At 49.5% G+C, this 23,887-nt stretch overlaps 1 protein-coding gene, 1 long non-coding RNA gene and 2 pseudogenes across 2 annotated transcripts; 2 read left to right on the top strand and 2 right to left on the bottom strand.

The window, feature by feature from the left end:
• Positions 1-1,673: 1,673 nt before the first annotated feature.
• On the top strand, positions 1,674-5,125 carry LOC147982866 (uncharacterized). Its single transcript, XR_015615530.1, has 3 exons — positions 1,674-2,237; positions 2,341-4,063; positions 4,845-5,125. It is a non-coding gene; the product is annotated as an uncharacterized LOC147982866 (long non-coding RNA).
• Positions 5,126-7,388: 2,263 nt separating this feature from the next.
• LOC125541927 (small nucleolar RNA Z247) lies at positions 7,389-7,527 on the top strand (annotated as a pseudogene).
• Positions 7,528-17,774: 10,247 nt separating this feature from the next.
• Positions 17,775-17,913, bottom strand: LOC125530073 (small nucleolar RNA Z247; annotated as a pseudogene).
• A 3,454-nt stretch (positions 17,914-21,367) lies between these two features.
• Positions 21,368-23,750, bottom strand: LOC147982865 (uncharacterized). The gene has a single exon (XM_087539376.1). The coding sequence runs from the start codon at positions 23,748-23,750 to the stop codon at positions 21,381-21,383; it is 2,370 nt and encodes a 789-aa protein (XP_087395502.1). The 3' UTR covers positions 21,368-21,380.
• Between the last annotated feature and the right edge of the window lie 137 nt (positions 23,751-23,887).

The following is a 23,887-nucleotide window of genomic DNA, read 5'->3' as shown; positions in this document are numbered from 1 at the left end:
AGGGCACAACTCAACAAGCCCGAAAAAGAAACAAAACGAAAAGGGCGGGGGCGCCCAACAACCGACTAGTCGGGTTCCGGCGGTGGCGGCGGGGGCGGCGGAGACAGGCGGACAGCCATCGAGCGAAGGTCAGCGATGAAGGCTGAGATGGCGTCGCGGTCCTGGGGGCGGCTAAGCAGCCGCCAAAGCTGCAAGAAACCAGACAGTTTGAAGATAGCTTCAGTAACTCGTCGAAGAGGAACGCGCTGGATCACAAGCTTATTGCGGATCGTCAGAGGGTCCAAGCGAGGACACCGTTCTCAAGCCACCTAATGTGGCGAGAAGACAAGGGGGAGGACTGGAGCTCGTCAAATAAGTCGGGGAAGTTGGTGTGACACCAATTTCCGCCCACCACATCACGGAAACAACTCCATACGAATCGCGCGGAGACGCAGGAGAAGAAGATGTGATTCGAGTCCTCGGGAACGCCGCAAAGAGGGCAGATGCCGGATCCCGGGCCATTGCGCTTGCGGACCTCAACGCCAGACGGGAGTCGGCCGCGAATCCACTGCCACATGAAGATCCGGATTTTCAGGGGCAGGCGGATGGACCACACCGTCACAAGGGGGGAGGGGCGGAGGAGGGAGCGATGGCCTGGTATAGAGACTTGGTGGAGAATTGTCCCGAAGGTTCGAGGCGCCATCTCACCCGGTCAAGGTCACTATCCACCACCGGTTCGTGAAGAGCCACGCAGTCCAGCAACGCACGCCAGGCGGCGGATTCCGGGGGGCCAAAGGGCCTCCGAAAGGCAAGGCGCCCTAGGTCAATAAGGGCCCTCTCAACCGAGATCAGGGGTTATACCGCGATGGAGAAGAGGCCGGGGAAGCGCGCAGCGAGGGGGGAATCTCCAGCCCATCTGTCAAACCAGAACAAAGTCACCGATCCGGAGCCCACCGAGATGGAAGTCCCGATGCGAAGGACCGGGAGCAGCTGGACGATCGACTGCCAGAACTGAGAGCCACCAGATCTCTGACAAAATGCGAGGGGTTGGCCTCTCAGATATTTGTTCCGAATGATGTCAAGCCAGAGACCACCTGGCCCTGCGAGATCCGCCAGAGCCAATGGGAAAGGAGGGCGATATTCATGCGTTTGGAGCACATGATCCCGAGGCCTCCTTGATCCCTAGGTTTGCAAATGTCAGGCCAGCTCACCATGTGGTATTTCTGTTTATTATTATCGCCGACCCAGTAGAAGCGGGACTGAATTTTCGCAATCTCATGGTGCAGGGTCTCGTGGAGGCTGTAGAAGTTCATGAGGAACAGGAGGAGGCTGGAGAGGGATGAGTTAATGAGAATGGTCCGAGCCGCCTTTGACAGCCATCTACCCTGCCAAGGCTCGATGCGCGTCTGGAGCTTGGTCACGGTCGGGCGCAGGTCCGCGACGGTAAGCCGAGAGTCGCTAATGGGCGTTCCCAGGTAGGTTGTGGGAAAGGCACCGAGGCGGCAGTTAAGCCGGTTGGCACACTACAAGAAACCTGTTAATCTATGATGGATTTCTGGTGACATTTTCAAAATCCGTCATGGATGTCATGGTACAGCCCCCCAAGCCCGCCAAAGCCCGCTAAGCCCGCCTAACCTTTACCCATATAAAGCGCTAACCCTAACCCTCATCCTCTCTCCCTCCTCCGCAGCCCCTCCCGATTCCTCATCGCCGCCACCCACCACCTCCTCGCCCCCTCCTCCCACCGCAGGCCGCCGTCCCTCCCCCTCCTCTCCTCTCACCTAGCGTCTCCGGCAGCTACCAGATCAGCCGCATCCCCCATCCATCCATCCCTGTCACAAACAATCTCTCTCTCTCTCTCTCTCTCTCTCTCTCTCTCTCCCGTATGACCCCTCACGGCAGCCATCGATTCCGGCGATGTTCACCATCTCACAGCACACACATAGGCTGGTCTCCGACCCTAGCCCTCCAGGCCGGCTAGATCCACCTCGCCCGCGACCCCGAGTCCATGGCTAGGGTTTCGGCTATGGTGTTGCCTCCATCGTCGGCGCGTCTCCGACGACTCCGCTGTGTTCCAGACCGCGCGCCCTCGTGCTCTCACCGCCTCCTGGATGGCAACCCCTAGCTGGGTTTGCTCACGGGCGTCGGGCTGCACGGCTGCGACCCCGACCTCCTCTGTCGCGGCTCCGACGCGGCCGTGCATCCTATGGCAACCTCCTCTGCAGCATTTGGACCACTGCAGGCCCTCCCTTGCCCAGGTGAGCACCTCAAACCCGATCTTCCTCTCCTCCTGCCATCTTCTTTTTTTGTTATGATGTGCTTTGACTGACTCAGCGTCTTCATCTATATATATCTGAACAGGTCCCGGTTCTTGCAAGCATAGAACATCTATTTGCCGTGTGTAGTAATAGTTTTGGTGTCAAGCTAGCTACATGTGTGGATGCTCTAATTTTCTCCCAATGATTCAGTGTAATGCGTATTTCAGATGCAGAAACTATGTTGTGTTCTGATGGCCATGCTACTATTTGTTGTTATAGTTTCCCCTGATTTCAGAAATATCTAATGTCCTTTGTGTACTTTGTAGTATCTATATAATAATTAGAGATACATGATAACTCAGTTCAGTTTAAGCGTAGGATTTTCTTATCTTGTTTGGCTCGGTTACATATTTACAGATATAACTGTTGGGACATTACGCACCATAATTGCAAACCTATCCAGTACTAATGTTGTATGAATGCTCTGTACTTATTTCCTATTCTTACAACCAACTAGCATCTTGTCTCTGACTCCGCATCATATATTTGCTAGCTGCCTGTAGATTCTGCTGAGATCGGCGTTAGTCTTTTTGGGCTTGATTCATTCAAGCAAACTATCTGTAGACAACAATTTCATTTATTTATTTGCAAGTTCTTTTTGCGAAAGGACATAATACCCGAGCCAGCTTGTAGAGCTGGGATTATTAAGTTCAGGTTTTGTATCCTTGTGTACTGTATATATCTTCTCAATTTCTCATCAACTAATTTATACTCTGTATTGGTGAGGTCGTATTTCATTTTCTGAAAAAGAATGCAATATTAAGAATAAAGTTTTAACAAGGAAAATGGAAAGTAGGATCGTGCAGCTCTCCCAATTTCATTTATCATATAATTGATAAAGAAAGGTCCAACACTGTTAGTTTTAATTGCCTAGTGTGGCTACTGCGTACCCTAACTCTTAACGGTGTGTGTCTATGTGTGCTGATATGGTGGTAGCAATTGCTATCGAGGGCTCTGGTTCAGCAGCCTGTGTCTTGTGTGTGCGTGCTTCCTCTCTGAAATTTATTTTCTCTGTATCTTGTACACTGCAGGGTACCAAATAGAGACTAACAGCAGGGTACTAAGTAGAGATAACCCGCTGCACTGTGGTATGTGGCCTTCTATCAAGATCTAATTCGGTTTAGATTTTCCCCTAGGTCCTGGTGCGCAGAATTTTGTTACTATATTAACATGTCGACATTTTCTGTTTAGAGTTTTCTCCCTAGGCATTTCTTTTTCTGTCCTTGTTGTGTCCTGCTGCCTGGTGAACATGTATTCCAGAAATAAGTTTAATCTGAATCTGAGAAGAAAATTACAACAGTGTGGCAGTCCTATTGCTAGAATATAGAGGTTTAAACCTGTTATTAAATTTCTGTACTAAGCATATGTATTAGTGAGTCAATTTAGAGTAGTAGTACTACTATTAATTGTGCACCTAGAAGTACTAGTACCAAGGCCACATGTTAGCAAACTGTCTATCAGTCTTGAGGCACAAACTGGGCTAGCACTTGCCAACACAGTGGCACAATACATTTTTCTGAACTCCTTTGCTCCATGCCTAGGTCGCCCTCCTCAATAGTGCTACTGGCAAGTGATCCTAAATCTTTTTCTTGATGTTGTTCCTCTTTTTTCGATCACATAACACTTGAATTGTCTGATTATGATCTCTTGTTTCTGGGATGCAGGTCTGGTAGTGCCGTAACAGCCGTGCCGTTGCATGGCACACAATAGAGCTTGAGAGGGCAACAACGGTGGTAGTGATGGAGCTGCTCCGCGATCAACCAGGGGTTAGTTCTCTACTGCCATTCCTATGATTTCTCTGCTATTTCCATTCCCTAGCTGAACTGCTACTGAAATGCACCTATTTGGTTGATCCAGTTCAGAGTTACGCATATTTCATGAGGATGTGATTTTCAACTAATTTGCTTGTGCCACATGGATCTTGGTGGTTAAATTTATGTTCTTATGCACTCGAATCAAAGTAATCCCAGTATGCATGTTGTTAAGACCAATAACTGATACATCCTAACCACTATCTCCGTATCTCTTAACGGAACCATTTGCCACTAGTATAGATTTATTAGTGGCCATGGCTCTTAGTTATTTTGCATGCCATTTCGGGTTCACTTGGCAATCAGGTGTTGTTTACTATTGTCAGTGCCTTGATAAGTATTTAGTTTCATGTGTAAACTTGTTGAGACATGAACGTTAGAAGCTTACGCTATCCAGGTAGACGAGCAGTGGCTTCGCGTCATGGATATTGTTTATTAATGATGCCTTTTTTTGGCGGATTTGTATGGCCTCTACTGCTGCTGCTATAGTACTTGGTTAGACTTTCATTTGACACATTTATATTACGTTGTCAATTATAGGTCAATTTGATTAGACTTTCATTTGACACATTTCTATTTGTATCAACTTGATTAGAAACTTTTTATTCTCATTTGTAAGCTAAGATTTGAGGATTTTTGAAAGCATGTAATTTATTTTTTTAATTTCTTACAATTCTCATATTTCTACTATTAATTCATGTCTACAAAATGTCTAATGTTGTTGTAAATATGATAGGTATGATTGGGTAGCGGTCTACCTTGGTGCTATCCATCACAATCTGCCATGACATGTAGCCTCCAGCAGGAGGGTCGACGACAACATGAATAACAACCTTACTAGTTTATATGGGTTGTTGATGTAAATTGCATTGTACTTGTTCCTAACCTTGCTGTGACATATATATTGTCAATATATGTTGTATATTATCATATTATGGAGGATTTTACAAACTGCTATGTTGCATATATACCTATGGATGGCTGTATATTGAATGACTTGTGTGACGTTTAACACTTTGGAAATACTATCTTGGGCCAAAATTGGCATTATGATTTGTGCACCACATTATGCTAAAAAGTGTTTCGTCTCAAATTGGGCTGAAAGAAATGAAGCATACCAAATTTAATTTGATCCTAAATCCATGACGGTTTCTGTGACGAAAAGTAGCATACACGTAGGCAGCCACATCATTCTAGTTGTTGAATTAAAAATCCTACGTGGCGTTGGTCCATGACGGTTTGTTTCGTCATGAAGGATTGGGCCTAGTCTGGGCTTGGACGGGCTTAAGGCAGATCCATGATGGTCAAAAATCGTCATGGAAGGTACGATGCCAAATTATGACGCGATATACATGACGGATTCTAAATCCGTCATGGACGGGCACGCATGACAGTTTTCGACCGATTTGTGACGGACTAGATCCGTCACGTATTAACAGATTTCTTGTAGTGGCAATGGCAAGCGACTCGGTCGGAGAGTAGCCCATCACCATCACATCACTCTTGTCGAAGTTAATCTTAAGGCCAGACATTTGTTGGAAGCAGAGGAGGAGGAACTTAAGGTTGGCGATATCCGACTCCGAGCCTGTGACCATGATAATGGTGTCGTCGGCATACTGGAGGAGGGAGATCCCGGAGCCGCCAGCCAGGTGGGGAGTGATTCCCTGAATGTGGCCGGCAGCCTTAGCCTTATCTAGAATGGCGGCAAGCGCGTCCACCACCATATTGAACAAGAAGGGGGAGAAGGGATCACCTTGCCTTACCCCACAGGAAGTGGGGAAGTAAGGCCCGATCTCCCCATTGATGTTCACGGCAGTGCGACCGCAAGAGACCATCTGCATTACCCTGGAGATCCAACGGTCGTCGAAGCCCTTACGGAGCAAAACTTCCTGAAGGAAGGGCCAACTGACCGTGTCGTAGGCCTTATGGAAATCAATCTTCAAGAAGACCGCCTTAAGGTGTTTAGCGCGCACCTCATGGAGGACTTCGTGAAGGACTAGCACCCCATCCAGAATGTATCGCCCTTGAATGAAGGCGGACTAGTTGGGGTGGGTAATCTGGTCAGCGAGGAGGGTCACCCTATTGGCGTACCCTTTAGCCAGAATCCGAAAAATCATGTTGATGACCGTGATTGGACGAAACTGACGGATGTCCGAGGCTCCCGGGACCTTTGCGATGAGCGAGATGATCCCATAGTTGAGGCGCGCGAGGTCGATAGACCCAACATAGAACTCTTCGAAGATGGCCATGATCTCCGGTTTGATCACATTCCAGAAAGACGGGAAGAATTTCACCGGTAGGCCATCCGGGCCCGGGGCCGAGGTAGGGTTCATGCCGTGGATGGCATCCCATACCTCGTCCTCGGAGAAGGGGGCCGTAAGGGCCGCGTTTTCCTCGGCGGAGACAAGTTGGCGGCCGGACCAGCAGTCGAGGGCCAAAGATAGTCCATGGCCATTAATGCGAGCTTTGGGTGGTCCTCTGTGTCAAACGTGATGGTTCAGTTGCGTTGATGCAGGCGTGCACAAGGCGTATACGTGAAGGAAGAATCCACACAGCCGGAGGAGTAGTTAGTTAGCTGAAATCTTTTGTATCTTTATCTCCTCTTATCTCTAGTTTTCTTCCTTCACAAGATGTAATCTATCTCAACAACCTGTACGTGTTTATGGGCTCGCAACCCTTCTATATAACACGCAACACGTCGGCTAGGAAGGCTAAGACGTTTACCGCAAGTCGCACATGGTATATAGAGCCTTCTTCTTCCACAAACCCTAGCTAATCCATCTCCATCAAGTGCGCAGCCATGTCTTCCTCCTGCGCCTCCTTCTAGTCGCCGCTCAGCGGTGGAGTCCCGGTGAAGCTCTCCCGCACCAACTATGTTCTGTGGCGGACCCAGATCACGCCGCAGCTGCGGGGCGCCGGCGTCTTCCACTACGTCGACGGCACAGCGACTGAGCCGGCCAAGATCCTCACCAGCAAGGACGCCGCAGGCAAGGAGACCACCGGGCCGAATCCTCTTCATCCACTTTGGGTGAGGGAGGACCAGCAGGTCCTCGGCTACCTGCTCCAGAACCTCTCCAAGGAGGTGCTCGTCACGATGACCACAATCACCACGGCGCACGAACTCTGGGTGGCACTGGCGAGCATGTTCTCGTCACAGTCACTTAGCCGCGTCAACAACATCCGTACAGCGCTGATCAATGCGCAGAAGGGAAATCAATCGGTGGCCTCCTTCTTCGCCGCCATGAGAGGTCTCGCCGATGAACTCGCCGCGGCAGGCAAACCCATCCAAGATGATGAGCTCATGTCCTACATCATCCACGGGCTGGACCAAGACTATCAGCCTCTTTTCTCTGCACTGGATGCACTCATCACCCCGGTAACTCTTGATGAACTCTTTGCTATGCTTAGTAGCTTTGATCAACGCATGGCGCAGTACCAAGGCTCCGGTGGTGGCTTCAAGTCATCGGCCAACTCTGCGTTCAGAGGCCGCGGCGGTGGCTCTCGCTCACGCTTATCTCCCCGTGGCAAGGGGAGGTTCAGCTCCGGTGGTGGCGGCTACTCCAACAACTCGCGCGGCGGCGGCCGCTCGGGAAACTCCAAAGGGCGTCGCGGTGGTGGCAGTGGTGGTTCCAACAGATCCCACCCGGACTTGCCCCGCTGTCAAATCTATGGTAAGCCAGGACATACGGCGAAGGATTGTTGGTACCGCTACGAAGAAGATGATGGTGACTCCTCGCAAGATGAAGAGAAAGTTGTCGTTGCGGCCGATGGCTCCTATGGAGTTGACACAAACTGGTACGTTGACAGCGGCGCCACCAACCACATCACCAACGAGCTCGAGAAAGTCACCATGAAGGAGAAATATCGTGGCAAGGATCAAATTCACACGGCCAGTGGTGAAGGTATGGGCATACGTCACATTGGCCATTCAATTTTTAATACCCCTAGTCGTAAAATTCATCTCAAAAGAATCTTGCATGTTCCTAGTGCTCATAAAAATCTTCTCTCCGTTCATAGAATTGCCATTGACAATCATGTTTTTCTCGAGTTTCATACCTATTTCTTTTTGATCAAGGATCAGGCAACGAGGAAAATTCTCTATCGAGGTAGATGTGTTCGAGGGCTCTACCCGTTGATTCCGGAGTTTAGAAGATTCAATAAACAAGCTTGTGGTGCTATCAAGCTATCGTCCACATGATGGCACGATCGTTTAGGACATGCCTCTTTCTCTTTGGTTGAAAAATTACTTAGGAAAAATAAGCTCCCGTTTGTTGGTTAGCGAAACATTGAAACTATTTGTAATTCATGTCAGTGTGCTAAAAGTCATCAATTACCGTACCCTATATCTACTAGTGTCTCCACCAAACCGTTGCAATTGATCTTTTCAGATGTGTGGGGGCCTGCCCCCTCCTCTGTTGGTAGACACACGTATTATGTGAGTTTCATCGATGACTATAGCAAATTTTCATGGATCTATCTCCTCAAGAGAAGATCAGATGTGTTCCAAGTTTTTCACAACTTTCAAGCACTTGTTGAAAGAAAGTTTGACAGTAAGATTCTTGCTGTCCAGTCTGATTGGGGAGGGGAATACGAAAAACTAAATTCCTTCTTCGAAAGCATAGGCATATCTCACCATGTATCATGCCCTCACGCTCACCAACAAAATGGGTCCGCCGAACGCAAGCATAGGCACATTGCCGAGGTTGGCTTGGCCCTCCTAGCCGGAGCATCCATGCCCCTCAAGTTCTGGGATGAGGCTTTTCTGACAGCCGTTCATATTATCAACATGTTACCTAGTCGTGTTATCAACAATGAAACACCTATGGAACGTCTCCTCCACACAAAACCAGATTACACCTCTCTCCGTGTTTTTGGCTGTGCTTGTTGGCCCAATCTTCGGCCTTACAACAAACGCAAGCTCATGTTTAGATCAAAACAGTGTGCCTTTCTTGGTTATAGTGCCCAACACAAAGGTGTCAAGTGTCTTGACATCTCCACTGGTCGAGTTTACATCTCTCGCGATGTTGTTTTTGATGAGGCCAAATTTCCCTTTGCGGATCTCCACCCCAACGCCGGCGCACTCCTCCGCAAAGAAATTTTGCTACTACCCTCTCATCTTTCTGCCTATGATCAAGGGGGTATTACAAATTGTGATGATCATATGACTAACCCTACTAATAGTCTTCATGAGCCCTGTGATGATGCAGAAAACAGCGATGCAAAAACTGCAGCAAATGGTGAAGAAAATGGACCAACAGGTCCTTATTTCACGTGTCCTAGTCCAGGGGACAGATCCTCCTCGGGATCGGAGCAAGCGCTGCAGACGCGCAGCCGATCTTCCCCGGGATCCGCGCCTGGCAGCGAATCTGCCGCGCCAGTCCCGACAGACGACGCAGGAGGGCGTGCAGGCAAGCCCGCGTCAGCCACGGGGCAGAGCCTGGTGGGCCGCACCGCCTCCTCTCGCGCGCCCGAACCATCGCCTGACAGGTGGCAGGCCGCCTCTGGTCTGGGCCGGGCCCAGCAAGACGGCCAACTACGCGTCTACAAGCGGCGCGCCACGTCTGGTTCGGCGGATGCGGGGATAGGCCCTGTTGGCGCGGGGTCCAGGCGGCAATCATTGGGCCATGATGATGCGCCCCGGCCCAGATCCTCTGTGGCCAAATCATCGCTTGCACCGCGCGCCACGGCCACAGAAAATCCTACCTCGGCATCGACTGCCCACACAGCGGATCCTGGAGCCCTGCACGGATCTTCCTCGGGATCGGGACAAGATCGGCCTGATCCAGACCCTGGATCCTCTGTGCCGGAGTATTCTGCAGAGGTTCCTGTTGCCACTCCGCGCCGAACATGACTTCAACAAGGGGTAATTAAACCTATTAACTATAAGCATGTTACAAAATATGGATTAGTATGTTCAACAGGTGAACCAGGAGAACCCAATACTCTTGAAGATGCTTTGGGTGATGCACGTTGGAGAAAAGCAATGAATGATGAAATCATGGCACTTAGGAAAAACAGAACATGGCATTTGGTTCCTCCACAACGAGGTAAAAATCTTATTGACTGTAAGTGGGTCTTTAGGATAAAAAGGAAAGCTGATGGAACCATTGACCGTTATAAAGCCAGACTCGTTGCAAAGGGCTTTAAACAACGGTATGGCATTGACTATGAGGACACGTTTAGTCCAGTTGTGAAAGCTGCTACTTTTCGACTTATTTTGTCTATTGCCATGTCCAGGGGATGGAGTTTACGTCAGTTAGACGTTCAAAACGCGTTCCTCCATGGTGTTCTGGAAGAAGAGGTTTACATGAAACAACCACCTGGGTTTGTAAATGCACATGCACCACTTCATGTGTGCAAGCTTGACAAGGCATTGTATGGACTGAAACAGGCCCCAAGAGCATGGTATTCCCGTCACAGTAAAAAGATGCAAGCACTTGGATTTGTTCCTTCAAAGTCTGACACCTCTTTGTTTATCTATAACAAGTCAAGTATATCAATATTTGTTCTTATATATGTTGATGATATAATTGTGACAAGTTCATCTGATGAAGCAATAACAGCACTGTTGAAGGACTTGAGTGCAGAATTTGCCCTCAAAGATCTAGGTGATCTACATTATTTTCTTGGTATTGAGGTCAAGCAACACAAGGATGGTCTTCACCTCTCTCAAGAAAAGTATGCAACAGACTTAGTAAAAAAGGCTGGTTTGCAAAGCTGTAAGCCTGCACCCACTCCTTTATCTAGTACAGAAAAATTATCTCTTACTGAAGGAGAGCTTCTAAGTCCAGAAAATGGTACAAAATACAGAAGTCTTGTAGGTGCACTTCAGTACTTAACACTGACCAGACCAGACATTTCTTTTGCTGTTAACAAAGTATGTCAGTTTCTTCATGCACCTACCACTGTTCACATGACTGCTGCAAAACGTATAGTAAGATATGTGAAAAATACATTGAGCATTGGTCTAAATTTCAGCAAGTCATCATCTACACTTATCAGTGCCTTCTCTGACTCAGATTGGGCTGGGTGTCTAGATGACAGATGCTCAACTGGTGGCTTTGCAGTATTCTTTGGACCTAACTTAATATCTTGGAGTGCAAGGAAGCAAGCTACAGTTTCAATATCTAGTACAGAAGCAGAATACAAAGCGTTGGCCAATGCAACAACAGAGATCATATGGGTGCAGTCAATTTTAAAGGAACTAGGTATGAGAAGCACTAGAGCTCCATGTTTGTGGTGTGACAATCTAGGTGCTACCTATTTATCAGCAAATCCAGTCTTTCATGCCAGAACTAAACACATTGAAATAGACTTTCACTTTGTTTGAGAAAGAGTTGCGAATAGACTCTTGGACATTCGGTTTATTCACTCTAAAGATCAGGTTGCGGATGGTTTCACCAAGGCTCTACCCACAAGAAGCTTTGAAGACTTCAAACATAATCTCAACTTGATGAAGTTATGATTAAGGGAGGGTGTCAAACGTGATGGTTCAGTTGTGTTGTTGCAGGCGTGCACAAGGCGTATACGTGAAGGAAGAATCCACACAGCCGTAGGAGTAGTTAGTTAGCTGAAATCTTTTGTATCTTTATCTCCTCTTATCTCTAGTTTTCTTCCTTCACAAGATGTAATCTATCTCAACAACCTGTACGTGTTTATGGGCTCGCAACCCTTCTATATAACACGCAACACATCGGCCAGGAAGGCTAAGACGTTTACCGCAAGTCGCACACTCTGCTCTCGTGCTCCCAAAGGAACGCACCATGAAGAAGTACCATTATGCTTCCTTAGTTAAGAACTGTAATCTCAGGGGTTCTGTGGTTCCAAGCTTGTGATCTTGTCAGAGCGGCTCACAATTATCATCTTACTTCCACTCATGATGCGACTTTTCGCAGTTGAATACAACCTCGTACCAGCTCTCTCTCTCTCTCTCTCTCTCTCTCTCTTAGACAAACTAGGGTTGGAACAATACTCGATACCCTAAGCGAGTACGGTTGTCATGTATATATAGAAGAGAAGTATAGGTACATGTCTTGTGTTACAACACGTATATCTACAATATACCTAGTCTAACACCCTCCCTCAATCTTAACTATATCATGAAACACTCAGGAGGTTAATGAAGGAAATATGCCCTAGAGGCAATAATAAAGTTATTATTTATTTCCTTATATCATGATAAATGTATATTATTCATGCTAGAATTGTATTAACCGGAAACATAATACTTGTGTGAATACATAGACAAACTAAACGTCACTAGTATGCCTCTACTTGACTAGCTCGTTAATCGAAGATGGTTATGTTTCCTAACCATAGACATGTGTTGTCATTTGATTAACGGGATCACATCATTAGGAGAATGATGTGATTGACATGACCCATTCTATTAGCTTAGCACCCGATCGTTTAGTATGTTGCTATTGCTTTCTTCATGACTTATACATGTTCCTATGACTATGAGATTATGCAACTCCCGTTTGCCGGAGGAACACTTTGTGTGCTACCAAACGTCACAACGTAACTGGGTGATTATAAAGGAGCTCTACAGGTGTCTCCAAAGGTACATGTTGGGTTGGCGTATTTCGAGATTAGGATTTGTCACTCCGATTGTCGAAGAGGTATCTCTGGGCCCTCTCGGTAATGCACATCACATAAGCCTTGCAAGCATTGCAACTAATGAGTTAGTTGTGAGATGATGTATTACGGAATGAGTAAAGAGACTTGCCGGTAACGAGATTGAACTAGGTATTGAGATACCGAAGATCGAATCTCGGGCAAGTAACATACCGATGACAAAAGGAACAACGTATGTTGTTATGCGGTCTGACCGATAAAGATCTTCGTAGAATATGTAGGAGCCAATATGAGCATCCAGGTTCCACTATTGGTTATTGACCGTAGACGTGTCTCGGTCATGTCTACATTGTTCTCGAACCCGTAGGGTCCGCACGCTTAACGTTACGATGACAGTTTCATTATGAGTTTATATATTTTGATGTACCGAAGGTTGTTCGGAGTCCCAGATGTGATCACGGACATGACGAGGAGTCTCGAAATGGTCGAGACATAAAGATTGATATATTGGAAGCCTATATATGTTTGGACATCGGAAGTGTTCCGGGTAAAATCGACATTTTACCGGAGTACCGGGAGGTTACCGGAACCCCCCGGTAACCTAATGGGCCTTAATGGGCCAAGTGGAGGAAGAGGAGAGGAGGCCTAGGGGCTGCAGCGCGCCCCTCCCCCCAAGTCCGAATTGGACAAGGAGGGGGGGGGGGCGGTGCCCCCCCTTTTCCTTTCCCCCCTCTCTTCCTCCCCCCCAAGTCCTAATCCAACTAGGGAAAGGGGGGAGTCCTACTCCCGGTAGGAGTAGGACTCCTCCGGCGCGCCTCCTCCTAGGGCCGGCCGCACCCCCCTTGCTCCTTTATATACGGGGGCAGGGGGCACCTCTAGACACACAAGTTGATCTTCGTGATCGTTCTCTTAGCCGTGTGCGGTGCCCCCCTCTACCATACTCCTCGATAATATTGTAGCGGTGCTTAGGCGAAGCCCTGCGATGGTAGAACATCAAGATCGTCACCACGTCGTCGTGCTGACGGAACTCTTCCCCGACACTTTGCTGGATCGGAGTCCGGGGATCATCATCGAGCCGAACGTGTGCTAGAACTTGGAGGTGCCGTAGTTTCGGTGCTTGGATCGGTCGGATCGTGAAGACGTACGACTACATCAACCGCGTTGATATAACGCTTCCGCTTTCGGTCTACGAGGGTACGTGGACAACACTCTCCCCTCTCGTTGTTATGCATCACCATGATCTTGCGTGTGCGTAGGAATTTTTTTGAAATTACTACGTTCCCCAACAGTTAAGATTGCGTCGACATCCTTCAAAAGAAGGTAAGGGCAAGGGTTTAGTGAAAATGTCAGCAAGCTGATCCTTAGAAGAAACAAATTTGATCTGAAGTAGCTTCCGTGCAACACGTTCCCTCACAAAATGATAGTCAACTTCGATGTGTTTCGTTCGGGCATGAAATACCGGATTGGACGAAAGATGTGTAGCGCCAATGTTATCACACCAAAGGATAGGCGGCTGAGCTTGAGAGACCTTCAACTCTCGAAGCAATGACTGCACCCATATGATCTCAGCCGTGGCATTAGCAACTGCTTTGTACTCAGCTTTAGTACTACTCCGAGACACTGTAGCTTGCTTGCGAGCTTGCCAGGCGATCAAGTTAGGACCAAGGAACACAGCATGTCCCCCCGTGGATCGCCTATCATCGGGACTACTAGCCCAATCAGCATCAGAGAAGGCTGAGATCAAACCAGAAGGCACAGGTTGCAGATGTAGACCATATGAACCAGTGTGTCTAACATAGCGCAAAATGCGCTTAACAGCAGTCCAATGAGGATCACGCGGTGCATGAAGGTACTGACACACACGGTTAACTGCAAAGGATATATCTGGTCGAGTAACGAGCAAGTATTGCAGTCCACCAACGATGCTACGGTATTCAGTGGCATCCTCAGAGGAGAGCAAGTCTCCATCAAAAGCTAACAATTTGTCTGTGGAAGACATGCGAGTCGTAGCAGTCTTACACTGCATCATACCCGCGCGACGTAACAGATCTTGAGAGTACTTTTGCTGAGTGAGAGTCAAGCCACTATCAGAATGAAGAACCTCCAGGCCCAAAAAATAATGTAGTCTCCCAAGATCCTTGACAGCAAAAACAGCCCCTAAAGAAGCCACGAGCCGGTCTATAGCAGTGACAGATGAACTGACAAGTATGATGTCATCAACATAGACCAGAATGTACATAGTCACCTCAGGGCGCTGAAGAGTGAACAGAGACGTGTCCGCTGTAGACGGTACAAACCCATGCGCACGAAGAGCAGCGCCAAGGCGTGCATGCCACGCACGAGGAGCTTGCTTCAGACCATAGAGAGCCTTGTCGAGGCGACACAGATGATGAGGCTGATCAGGGTCAACAAAACCTGGTGGTTGACGCATATATACCTCTTCTTCCAGAACTCCATGGAGAAAGGCATTCTGGACATCGAGCTGACGAAGCGACCATCCTCGAGTGACAGCCAATGAAAGAAGAACACGAATAGTCGTGGGTTTAATAACAGGACTAAACGTATCTTCGCAATCAAGGCCATACCTTTGTTTAAACCCTTTGGCAACCAATCGTGCCTTGTATCTCTCAATGGATCCATCAGCATGTGTTCTTCACCTTGAACAGCCATTTTGAGTCAATAACATTTACACCAGATGGAGGTGGAACCAGGCGCCAGGTATTATTTTTCCGAAGAGCATGAAGCTCATGTTCCATAGCAGCGCGCCAGTGTGGAATGCCAAGCGCTGCCTGAAAATGTCGCGGTTCCGTCGTAGGATCGGCCTCAGCACGAGCAACACAGGCCGCAAGCCATGCGACGGTACCATCCGTGCGTTGGAGAGGCTTGAAGATGCCACTCTTGCTGCGCGTATGAGGGCGCTGTATGACAGGTGGTGGAGGTGTCGGAGAAGGCACCACAGAAGAAGAGCCATCGTCTGGGAGCGGCGCGGAAAACACACCAGTGGGCGAGTCCACGGGCTCTGCTGAGGGTCAGTCCACGGGCTCTGTCGGAGACGAGGGCAAGGACGATGCTGTGCCCGGGGTGGCCGGCGAAGGCGGACCAGGCGAGGACGGCCCACGCATGGCGGAGATAGGGGAGGCCGCCGGCCTGGGCGACAGCACTGCAGTGTCAGCCGGGCTAGGCGAGGCCGCCGCCCCATCTGATCCACATGCATGGGGCATGCACGTGCGGTCGACGTCGAGCGCCCCGTCGAGCGACACATCCGGCGTAGCGGCTACAGTTGGTGCAGCGGCAACCATGTCATCGTGACCAACGTCATCGTGAATAAGCTCAAGTCGAGCGCCCCGTCCAGTTCCTGCATCATGGTTAGGCAACAACAGAGGAGAATATGTAGCATCTACAAATTGATCAGGCAAAACTGGAAAGGAGTGCAGCTCGGTAGCGGTAGAACCAGTGGATGGTGAGAGCATGGAAAAAGGGAAAACTGTCTCATCGAACACAACATCGCGGGAAATGTAAACACGATTCGTCGGAAAGTGAAGACACTTGTAACCTTTGTGAAGAGGACTGTACCCAAGAAACACACACTTCTTAGATCGAAACTCGAGTTTATGCTTATTTTACAGACGAAGATGTGGCCAGCAAGCACAACCAAACACTTTGAGAAGGGAGTAATCTGAAGTTTCATTGAGTAATACCTCTAGAGGAGATTTCATGTGAAGAAGTCGTGTGGGAAGCCTATTGATCAAAAAACAAGCAGTAACAAAGGCATCTCTCCAGAACCGGAATGGGACAGAGGCATGTGGAAGCAGTGTTAGGCCAGTTTCAACAATGTGACGGTGCTTGCGCTCAGCTGTACAGTTCTGCTGATGTGTATGAGGGCAAGACACGTGATGCGAGATGCCAAGTTTCTGAAAGAAGGTATTAAGATTGCGATATTCGCCCCCCCCCCAATCAGACTGAACATGGACAATTTTGCAATTAAGAAACCGCTCAACATGGGCTTGAAATTGCATAAAGACATGGAACACATCAGATTTGCGCTTAATAAGATAAATCCAAGTAAAGCGACTAAAGGCATCAATGAAACTGACATAGTAGTTGTGACCACTAACAGAAGTTTGGTCATAGCCCCACACATCCGAAAACACAAGTTCAAGAGGAGCCTTGACAACACGACTCGATACAGAGAAAGGTAACTGATGACTCTTGCCTTGTTGACAGGCATAGCATACTAAAAACTCTTTATTGCTGGACTCAACAGGAAGACTATGGCGATGAAGCACATGGCGCACCACGGGAGTGCCAGGATGACCGACGCGAGAATGCCACTGCGACGACGACACCCGAACACCACTGAAAACTTCAGAAACAGGTGGCACATCAAGAGCATATAGGCCAAGGCGAGCTCGACCACTAAGAAGAACGTCCCTCGTGTCCCGGTCCTTAACAAAAAAATGGAACGGGTGAAACTCAACAAACACATTGTTGTCAAGAGTTAATTTAGGAACCAAGAGCAAACTACGTGTGACTGAAGGAACACGAAGAACATCAAGGAGACACAAGGTTTTAGTGATACGTGAAAGAAGAGATGCCTAACCAATATGTGAGATGGGCATACCTGATCCATTGGCAGTGCGGACCTGGTCATGACCAGTATAGGGCTGGCGAGTGGTCAGCTTGTCGAGCTGGTTCGTCAGATGGTCCGTGGCACCTGTGTCCATGTACCAGGCAGGATCCACAGAATATGAAGGAGTAAACCCAGGCTCCTGTGTAGCGAGGGCAGCTTGTTTCTCATTGCCTTTCCCGTTGTTCCCAATGCCAAGGAAATCACGTTTGAAGCGACGATGGCAGCGAGACGCCAAATGCCCCTCGATGCCGCAGAGTTGACACTCAACCCCACCACCACATGCCTGGTAGTGAAGTCGCTTGCGCCCGATCATCAGGGGAGTGGGAGCAGACTGGCGGGACTGCTGGGTTGGTGTGGCCGGCGGGGGTTGTTTGGCACCACGAGGTCCCCCACGGTGAGCAACATTCACAGACGAGCCCTCAGTATAGACCCCAACAGAGCGACGAGCAGCAAGCCGCTGTTCTGTGTTCAGGAGCCGCGCGTAGAGATCACAGGGTGGCATTGGTGTGTCACGTCCATTAATATTTTCCACCAGAGAATCATAATCCTCATCAAGGCCATTGAGAATGAATGAGGTGAACTCCTCATCACGGAGAGGAGAGGCTTCCCAATGAAAGACAATGTATCAGCCAGATTCTTGACTTTGTTGAAGAAGGCCGTGACAGAGAGATTATGCTTCTTGACCTCACCCAGCTGATTACGAATAGCAGATGACCGTGCCAATGACTGTGAGGAGAAGCTGGAGTCAAGCGTGGCCCATGCATCCCTCGACGTCGCGGCAAAGACCACCATGCCGGCCACGGAGGGAGTGAGCGAGGACTGAATTGCACCAAGAATAGCTTGATCCTGAGCGATCCACCAACGATGAGCAGGGTTCGGCACCATGACGGAGCCACCAGTGGCCGAGGGCACCGGAACCATGGCCGGAGGACACAGCAGCGTACCGTCAACATATCCCTCAAGATAGTGACTACGCATCAGCGGCAACACCTGAGCGCGCCACAAGAGATAGTTATCGGCAGAGAGTTTCACAGTCACCAGATAAGCGAAGTGAAACGGTCCTGATTCAGCCACTGATGCGGAGAGCTGCGAGTCGTACGTCAGAGGAGCACTGTATGGAATCAGCGCATCAACCGACGGAGACGCACGATAGTGTTGGTGATGACTGTAGGGCGCTGTAGGAGACACGCCGTAGGGCTGCAGGGGAGGCGCGACGTACGGCGCAGGAGCGGCGTAGGGTGCGCCATACGGCGCCTCGTAGGGCAGTAGGGCACTGCGGAGGATGAAGCATACGGCGCCGGCGATGGCGCGACGTACGGCGCGGGATACGGCCCGTAGGGCACCTGGACGGGGGCACCATTGGGGCCTGGAGCCGGCTGCAGAGACGCATCACGGGCCGAAGCGGGAGTCCCGCCGTAGGGCAGCTGCGTAGAGGGGCCGTAGGAGTGCAGCGGCAGAGACACATCACGAACGATCGATGGATGCGCAGCGGTGCCGTAGGAGTTCGGCGGCACAGGTGCATCATGGGAGATCGATGGATGCATTGCAGTCGGCGGCAGAGATGCATCACGGGCGTGGGAGATCGATGGATGCATGGATCGGGAAGCTTGAGGATGCGAGCCCGATGCAACCGGACGAGCCCAGGCGAGCGGGGAGGATGCCATGAAAGGCGATTCCATCGCCAGGGTTGACGGAGGCGGCATGGCGGCGGAGGCCGACGCGGCGGCGGCAGAGGAGGCGGAAGCACGGCGCGGATCAAACGAGTCGTCTAATACCATGTTAGACAAACTAGGGTTGGAACAATACTCGATACCCTAAGCGGGTACAGTTGTCATGTATATATAGAAGAGAAGTACATGTACATGTATTGTGTTATAACACGTATATCTACAATATACCTAGTCTAACACACTCTCTCTCTGAGTTGAGACACAGAAAGTTGAAGCGTGCGTATAACTGTGACGCATTACCCAATCTCTACTCCTAATGAAGCAGTTGGTGGTCTCGCTTCCAGGTTTTTTTTCGTCCCACCATTTTCGTCCGGTTTTTTTCTAGGTTAACCGTCGTAGATTTTTTTCGATGTTGGTTTCTTATTCACTGGTTTATTTACCCCTCAGCTCTTTCCTTGCAAATCAGCACTTTCCAAACGTGCACGCAATCACGGATCTAAATTTACTAACTTATCCAAATCAACCGATACCTTCCATTATTGCAAATTTCTTTAGGAAACAAATAATAGATTTTAAGAAAACAAATAAAAGATTTTAAAGACCATCATACTTTACTAACAATCACTAAAAATCAAATCTAAATTAATTAACCTTACCTTAAATCACTAAATCACTTTAATTAGAAAACATTTTCTTTCCTAACTGCACCCCGCTTAGTGTGCACATAACAATCCGAAGTAATTAGAGTCACATGATTGAATCCATTTATTTAGAGCGACATGATTGAATTCATTTATTAACAATAATCCTCACCAAAAGTGCATTTAGCAATTTTAGAGGGCGGACCAAAACTCTGCCATCCGCTCGCCCACGTTTGTTTAGGTACAGGAAAAAATGGCATATGGAAACAACACGACCGGGGCGGCGGCGCAATCTTCGGGGATAGGGGATCGGAGGAGAAGGATTGGCCTGGCAGCATGATCGGGGTGCTTCCCCGCGGCCGCGGCCGTCCTCGCGATGCCACCTACCCGAAATCAACGCTGCTCCCTGCCGTCAGCCGAGGCGACGCCGCCTGCCCTCCTACCCACAGTCCGCTGCCGTGTGCGGCTACGGCGGGAGGAGTAGCGACGGGGCCGAGGTCCTTCATGCGTTCCGGGATGGAGGCCATGATTTCGTCGAGGTCGTTGCTGCCTCCTACACTCAGGGTGTGTCGCCGAGATCGAGGCGAGCATGAGGAGCTGTGGCCACCGCCATGGTCACCCCATTGTAGGGGATGGAGCACGCCGTCGGCCTACAGCTTGTGGAGATCACTGTTGCTCTTCAGGTCGCGTGGTGACCGGATCTTGCCGATGTGTCCCTCCCCGACGACCTCCTCTTCGCCCGGTTGGCCGGCATGGATCTCGCCACTGCTGCCCTCAACTTCTCTGCCTCGAGCTCGATGGTCAGCCACCATGGATCCCCCAGCTGGAGGGTCACGTGAACCAGCCGTCCTCCCATGCTGCAGCGGTGAGAAGGTGACATGGCTCTCCGTACACGAAGAGTGGAGTTCAGTCAAGTACTTATATACTTGGCCTCTACTGCTGATCCATGTACATGGAGAAGAACAGACAACCGCTCATTCATGCTTCGTTCCACTCCTTTGCGCTACATTACTGGAGGTGACATTTTCCTATCTCTCTATGTTGTAACAAGCCTGCTGCTTGCATAGTTAATGGATTTTTTATTTAAATTTATCGCTGCTTAGTGCTTTGTTGCAATTGTTCACCCAAGATTCTTATATATAATCTGAGCGTATGTAGGCATACTTAGCTTTGCTATTCCATTTTTTCTGGCGCATAGAAATAAGAGTATTGTCCAGGTTAGGTATTCAATTGAGTATGGTATTTGAATTGCTATCAGAATGTCTTTTCTATGCATGTGATTTCTCACATCTGGTTATAATATTTGTGAAGACGTGCATTGCACGTGCACTTGGAAGCGGGCCCGTGGCCCGCGCTGGACGGCGCCGACGCCGACCCGAGCCACCTCGTCCGCGTATTCTTGGAGCTGTGGCTGGTCGATTTACATGAAATTAATTCCCTCAGTTCTGGTGGCAAATATAATACACATAATCCATATTGTTATGCACTAGCGTGTATGTGTGAAATGGATGAATTATGGTCCCGTACCCAATAAGATGGATATGTGTGTGTGCTAGAGAGAGAGGGAGAGGGGGATAGAGAGTGAGGAAGAGGGAGGGAGAGTGTGTGTCTCTGTGTGTGAGGATTTGATGGTTAAAAAGGTCGCCAATGTCGTAATATTGAACTCTTAAAGTTAATGTGGCCCCGTTGCAACGCACGGGCGTTCTTTTAGTACTATTAATTACACTGTTTTCCTGTGAGAACGATGGGCGTCACTACACTGGATACAGCGTAGCATACCTTCTACGGCGGCCTTTGGGTGGTTTGGGCGGAGTCAGCGCGGCTACCGGTGGTCTGTCGGGTGTCGGCTGATCCGTCCATGCTCCACCGTATGCCTGCTGGTCCTCTGGGATCTGTGGAAACATCGGTAGTCCTCCGTATGTTGGGTAGAAAGGAAACTGAGGTGGGTAAGGTGACCATTCTGCTTTCGGTTCATATTTATCTCCATCCTTCTTTTCGTCTGCCTTCTTCTTTTCTTCTGACTTCTTCTCATCTCGCTTCTTTTCATCTGGCTTCTTCTTTTCTGCTCGTTGCTTTTCATCAGCTGGCATCTCATCACCGTCAACATCTGGACCATCTTCGCCAGTTCGAAATGGGCCAGCATGCTCTGCCATAATCCATACAATGGTCGTGAGGTCACCGCCACGGCCGAGCTGCCTGGCATGGGATTCCCTGCTGCATCGGGTGCCTGCATACAACAGCTTATCCACCCAAATGTTGAAGACGAGCTCCAACAGTTTTGGCATGTTCAAATCGTCAGCCTTGAGCAGCTCCACCGCAATATTAGCCCCCTCCAAGACCAGAAGAGTTATTTCTTCATGGAAAATCCAGTTGCCATCTTCGTCCTTGTTGACCAGGATCCTTGCAAGCTTCTCCTCTCCAGTTGTCCGACTACTGGAACATAACCCCTGCAAAGATTTGAGGGTTGCTTCATACAGGCTGCGGAGTGCAAGGCCGGGTAGCATGTACGGGCGCACGGCCATGAGGAACATGAGATGCTCGGACAGCGCAACGATCGCGTCGACAAGGGTCCCTTTCTTCTCTGCATGGACGAGGAAAATTTTGGTGGCGATGTGCCACACAAGGATGTCCTCCTGGAATTCACGGCCAAAGGCCAGAACGAATTTCTCCTCCTCACCCTTCGGGGTATTTTTCTCCTTGTACCTCTTGGCTGTCTCCTGACCCCAGGACGTCGTGATGTCCTTCATAGAGTAGCTGCCATCATTGTCTTCCTCGTATGTTGACCTCAGAACTTTGCTTACCCTTGTGAACACCACCCGCTTGACATCTTGTGAAAACTTGTGTCCTTTGGAGTGCTGGTATTCATTCCAAACGTCTTCCAATCCGATCGCCTTCGCTGCTGCGCCGCAAACACTGATCTTCCGCATGCACTCTTGCAGCACGCTGTACTGCCCAACAGTGCCGGACCACCTTCTGTGGCTACTTGGACTCCTTGGAGGACCCGTGAGGCATAGCCGGCCAAGATCGAGAGAAACAACGAAACGACGGAGCCGGCGCCATCTCCCAGAGCACAAAAGCTCATGGTGAAGCCAGGACTGTGGCCTAGCATCCAAGAATGCGTGCGTCCAGGTTGACCCCAGTGCCCGCAACAGCCATCTAGTATCCAGGAGGAGAGTAACTACCAGCAAGGCGTAGGTGATAATCACATCCGGTATGGTCTGGCCTTCTTTGTTGTAGTAGAACCCAAAGAGCACAGTCGCGGCGCCAATGGCGAGAGGTGAGGCGACACGGATGCTGTATCCAAGCGGAGTGTGGATGACGGCCGCCTTGGTGTAGAGGATGTCATACATGAGTGAGAGCTCCATCTCCACCACCTTGCACGTCTTGTCCCACCTCATAGTGAATATTTTCCTGCTTGTATCAAGGTTATTATTCTCAGGTGACTCGGTGTCGACCGAAGAATCAGCCATGGCACGCTTGCAGAGCGGGAGCATGTCATGTGCGACCATAAGGGCATCCTCATCGTCCAGCTGACAATCCGTTCCTGTTCTGATCGACGAACCACCAGTGAACAGTCTACTTGCTTGCTTCTTTTTGCTCGAGCTCGAGATGTTGCCCAAGTTGCCTTGCCACAGTGCACATGCCCTCTCCAGGTACTTGGCAGCACCGATGGCGAAAATGATGATGGACACCTGGATCAAAGTCCCGCCTCCGCCACCAATGTACACATGCTTGTATAGGACATAGCTGGCTCCAGCAACCCGCGAGATGACATTAAGTGCTTCGCGCGCAGAGAGCTTATTGTCCTCTAGGGAGAAGGCGCTGATGTTATCACTGCCGCCGAGATGGTGCAGGAGGAACGTCGTCCAGAAGGCCACCAGCTGCTGCCTCCGTGACGAAGTGTTGCCGAGGGACAGGTTGCTGAGAGTGTATGGAGCGACCCAGCTGGAGAACTGGTATGCCAGCCAAAGGATGAGCATCAGCACTCCAGAGGCTTTACGCCGACGGATGCTGGAGAGGAGCACGAGTAGAAGATGTGCGACGAAGCTCGAAAGGACCGCGACCCGGATCTCCCATAAATTCAGCAACTGGGCCACCCGATTCATCCATCCCTGTTCTTCCATTAATCGGTGGCACGATCAATCTCCTGCACTGCAATCAAAATCATATATATGATTACATATCGCATATGCAATCTAACTAGGCACGTACCCAATGCATCTACAACTAGCTAGATGATGAATGCTGCAAGCTTGAGAGA

Source organism: Triticum urartu, chromosome 2A (genome assembly GCF_056163025.1).
Source record: "Triticum urartu cultivar PI428250 chromosome 2A, HENAU_Tu73, whole genome shotgun sequence".
NCBI classification, from domain to species: Eukaryota; Viridiplantae; Streptophyta; class Magnoliopsida; order Poales; family Poaceae; genus Triticum; species Triticum urartu.
Note: the sequence above shows the minus strand (reverse complement) of the source record. Positions and strands in the feature narration are given on the sequence as shown.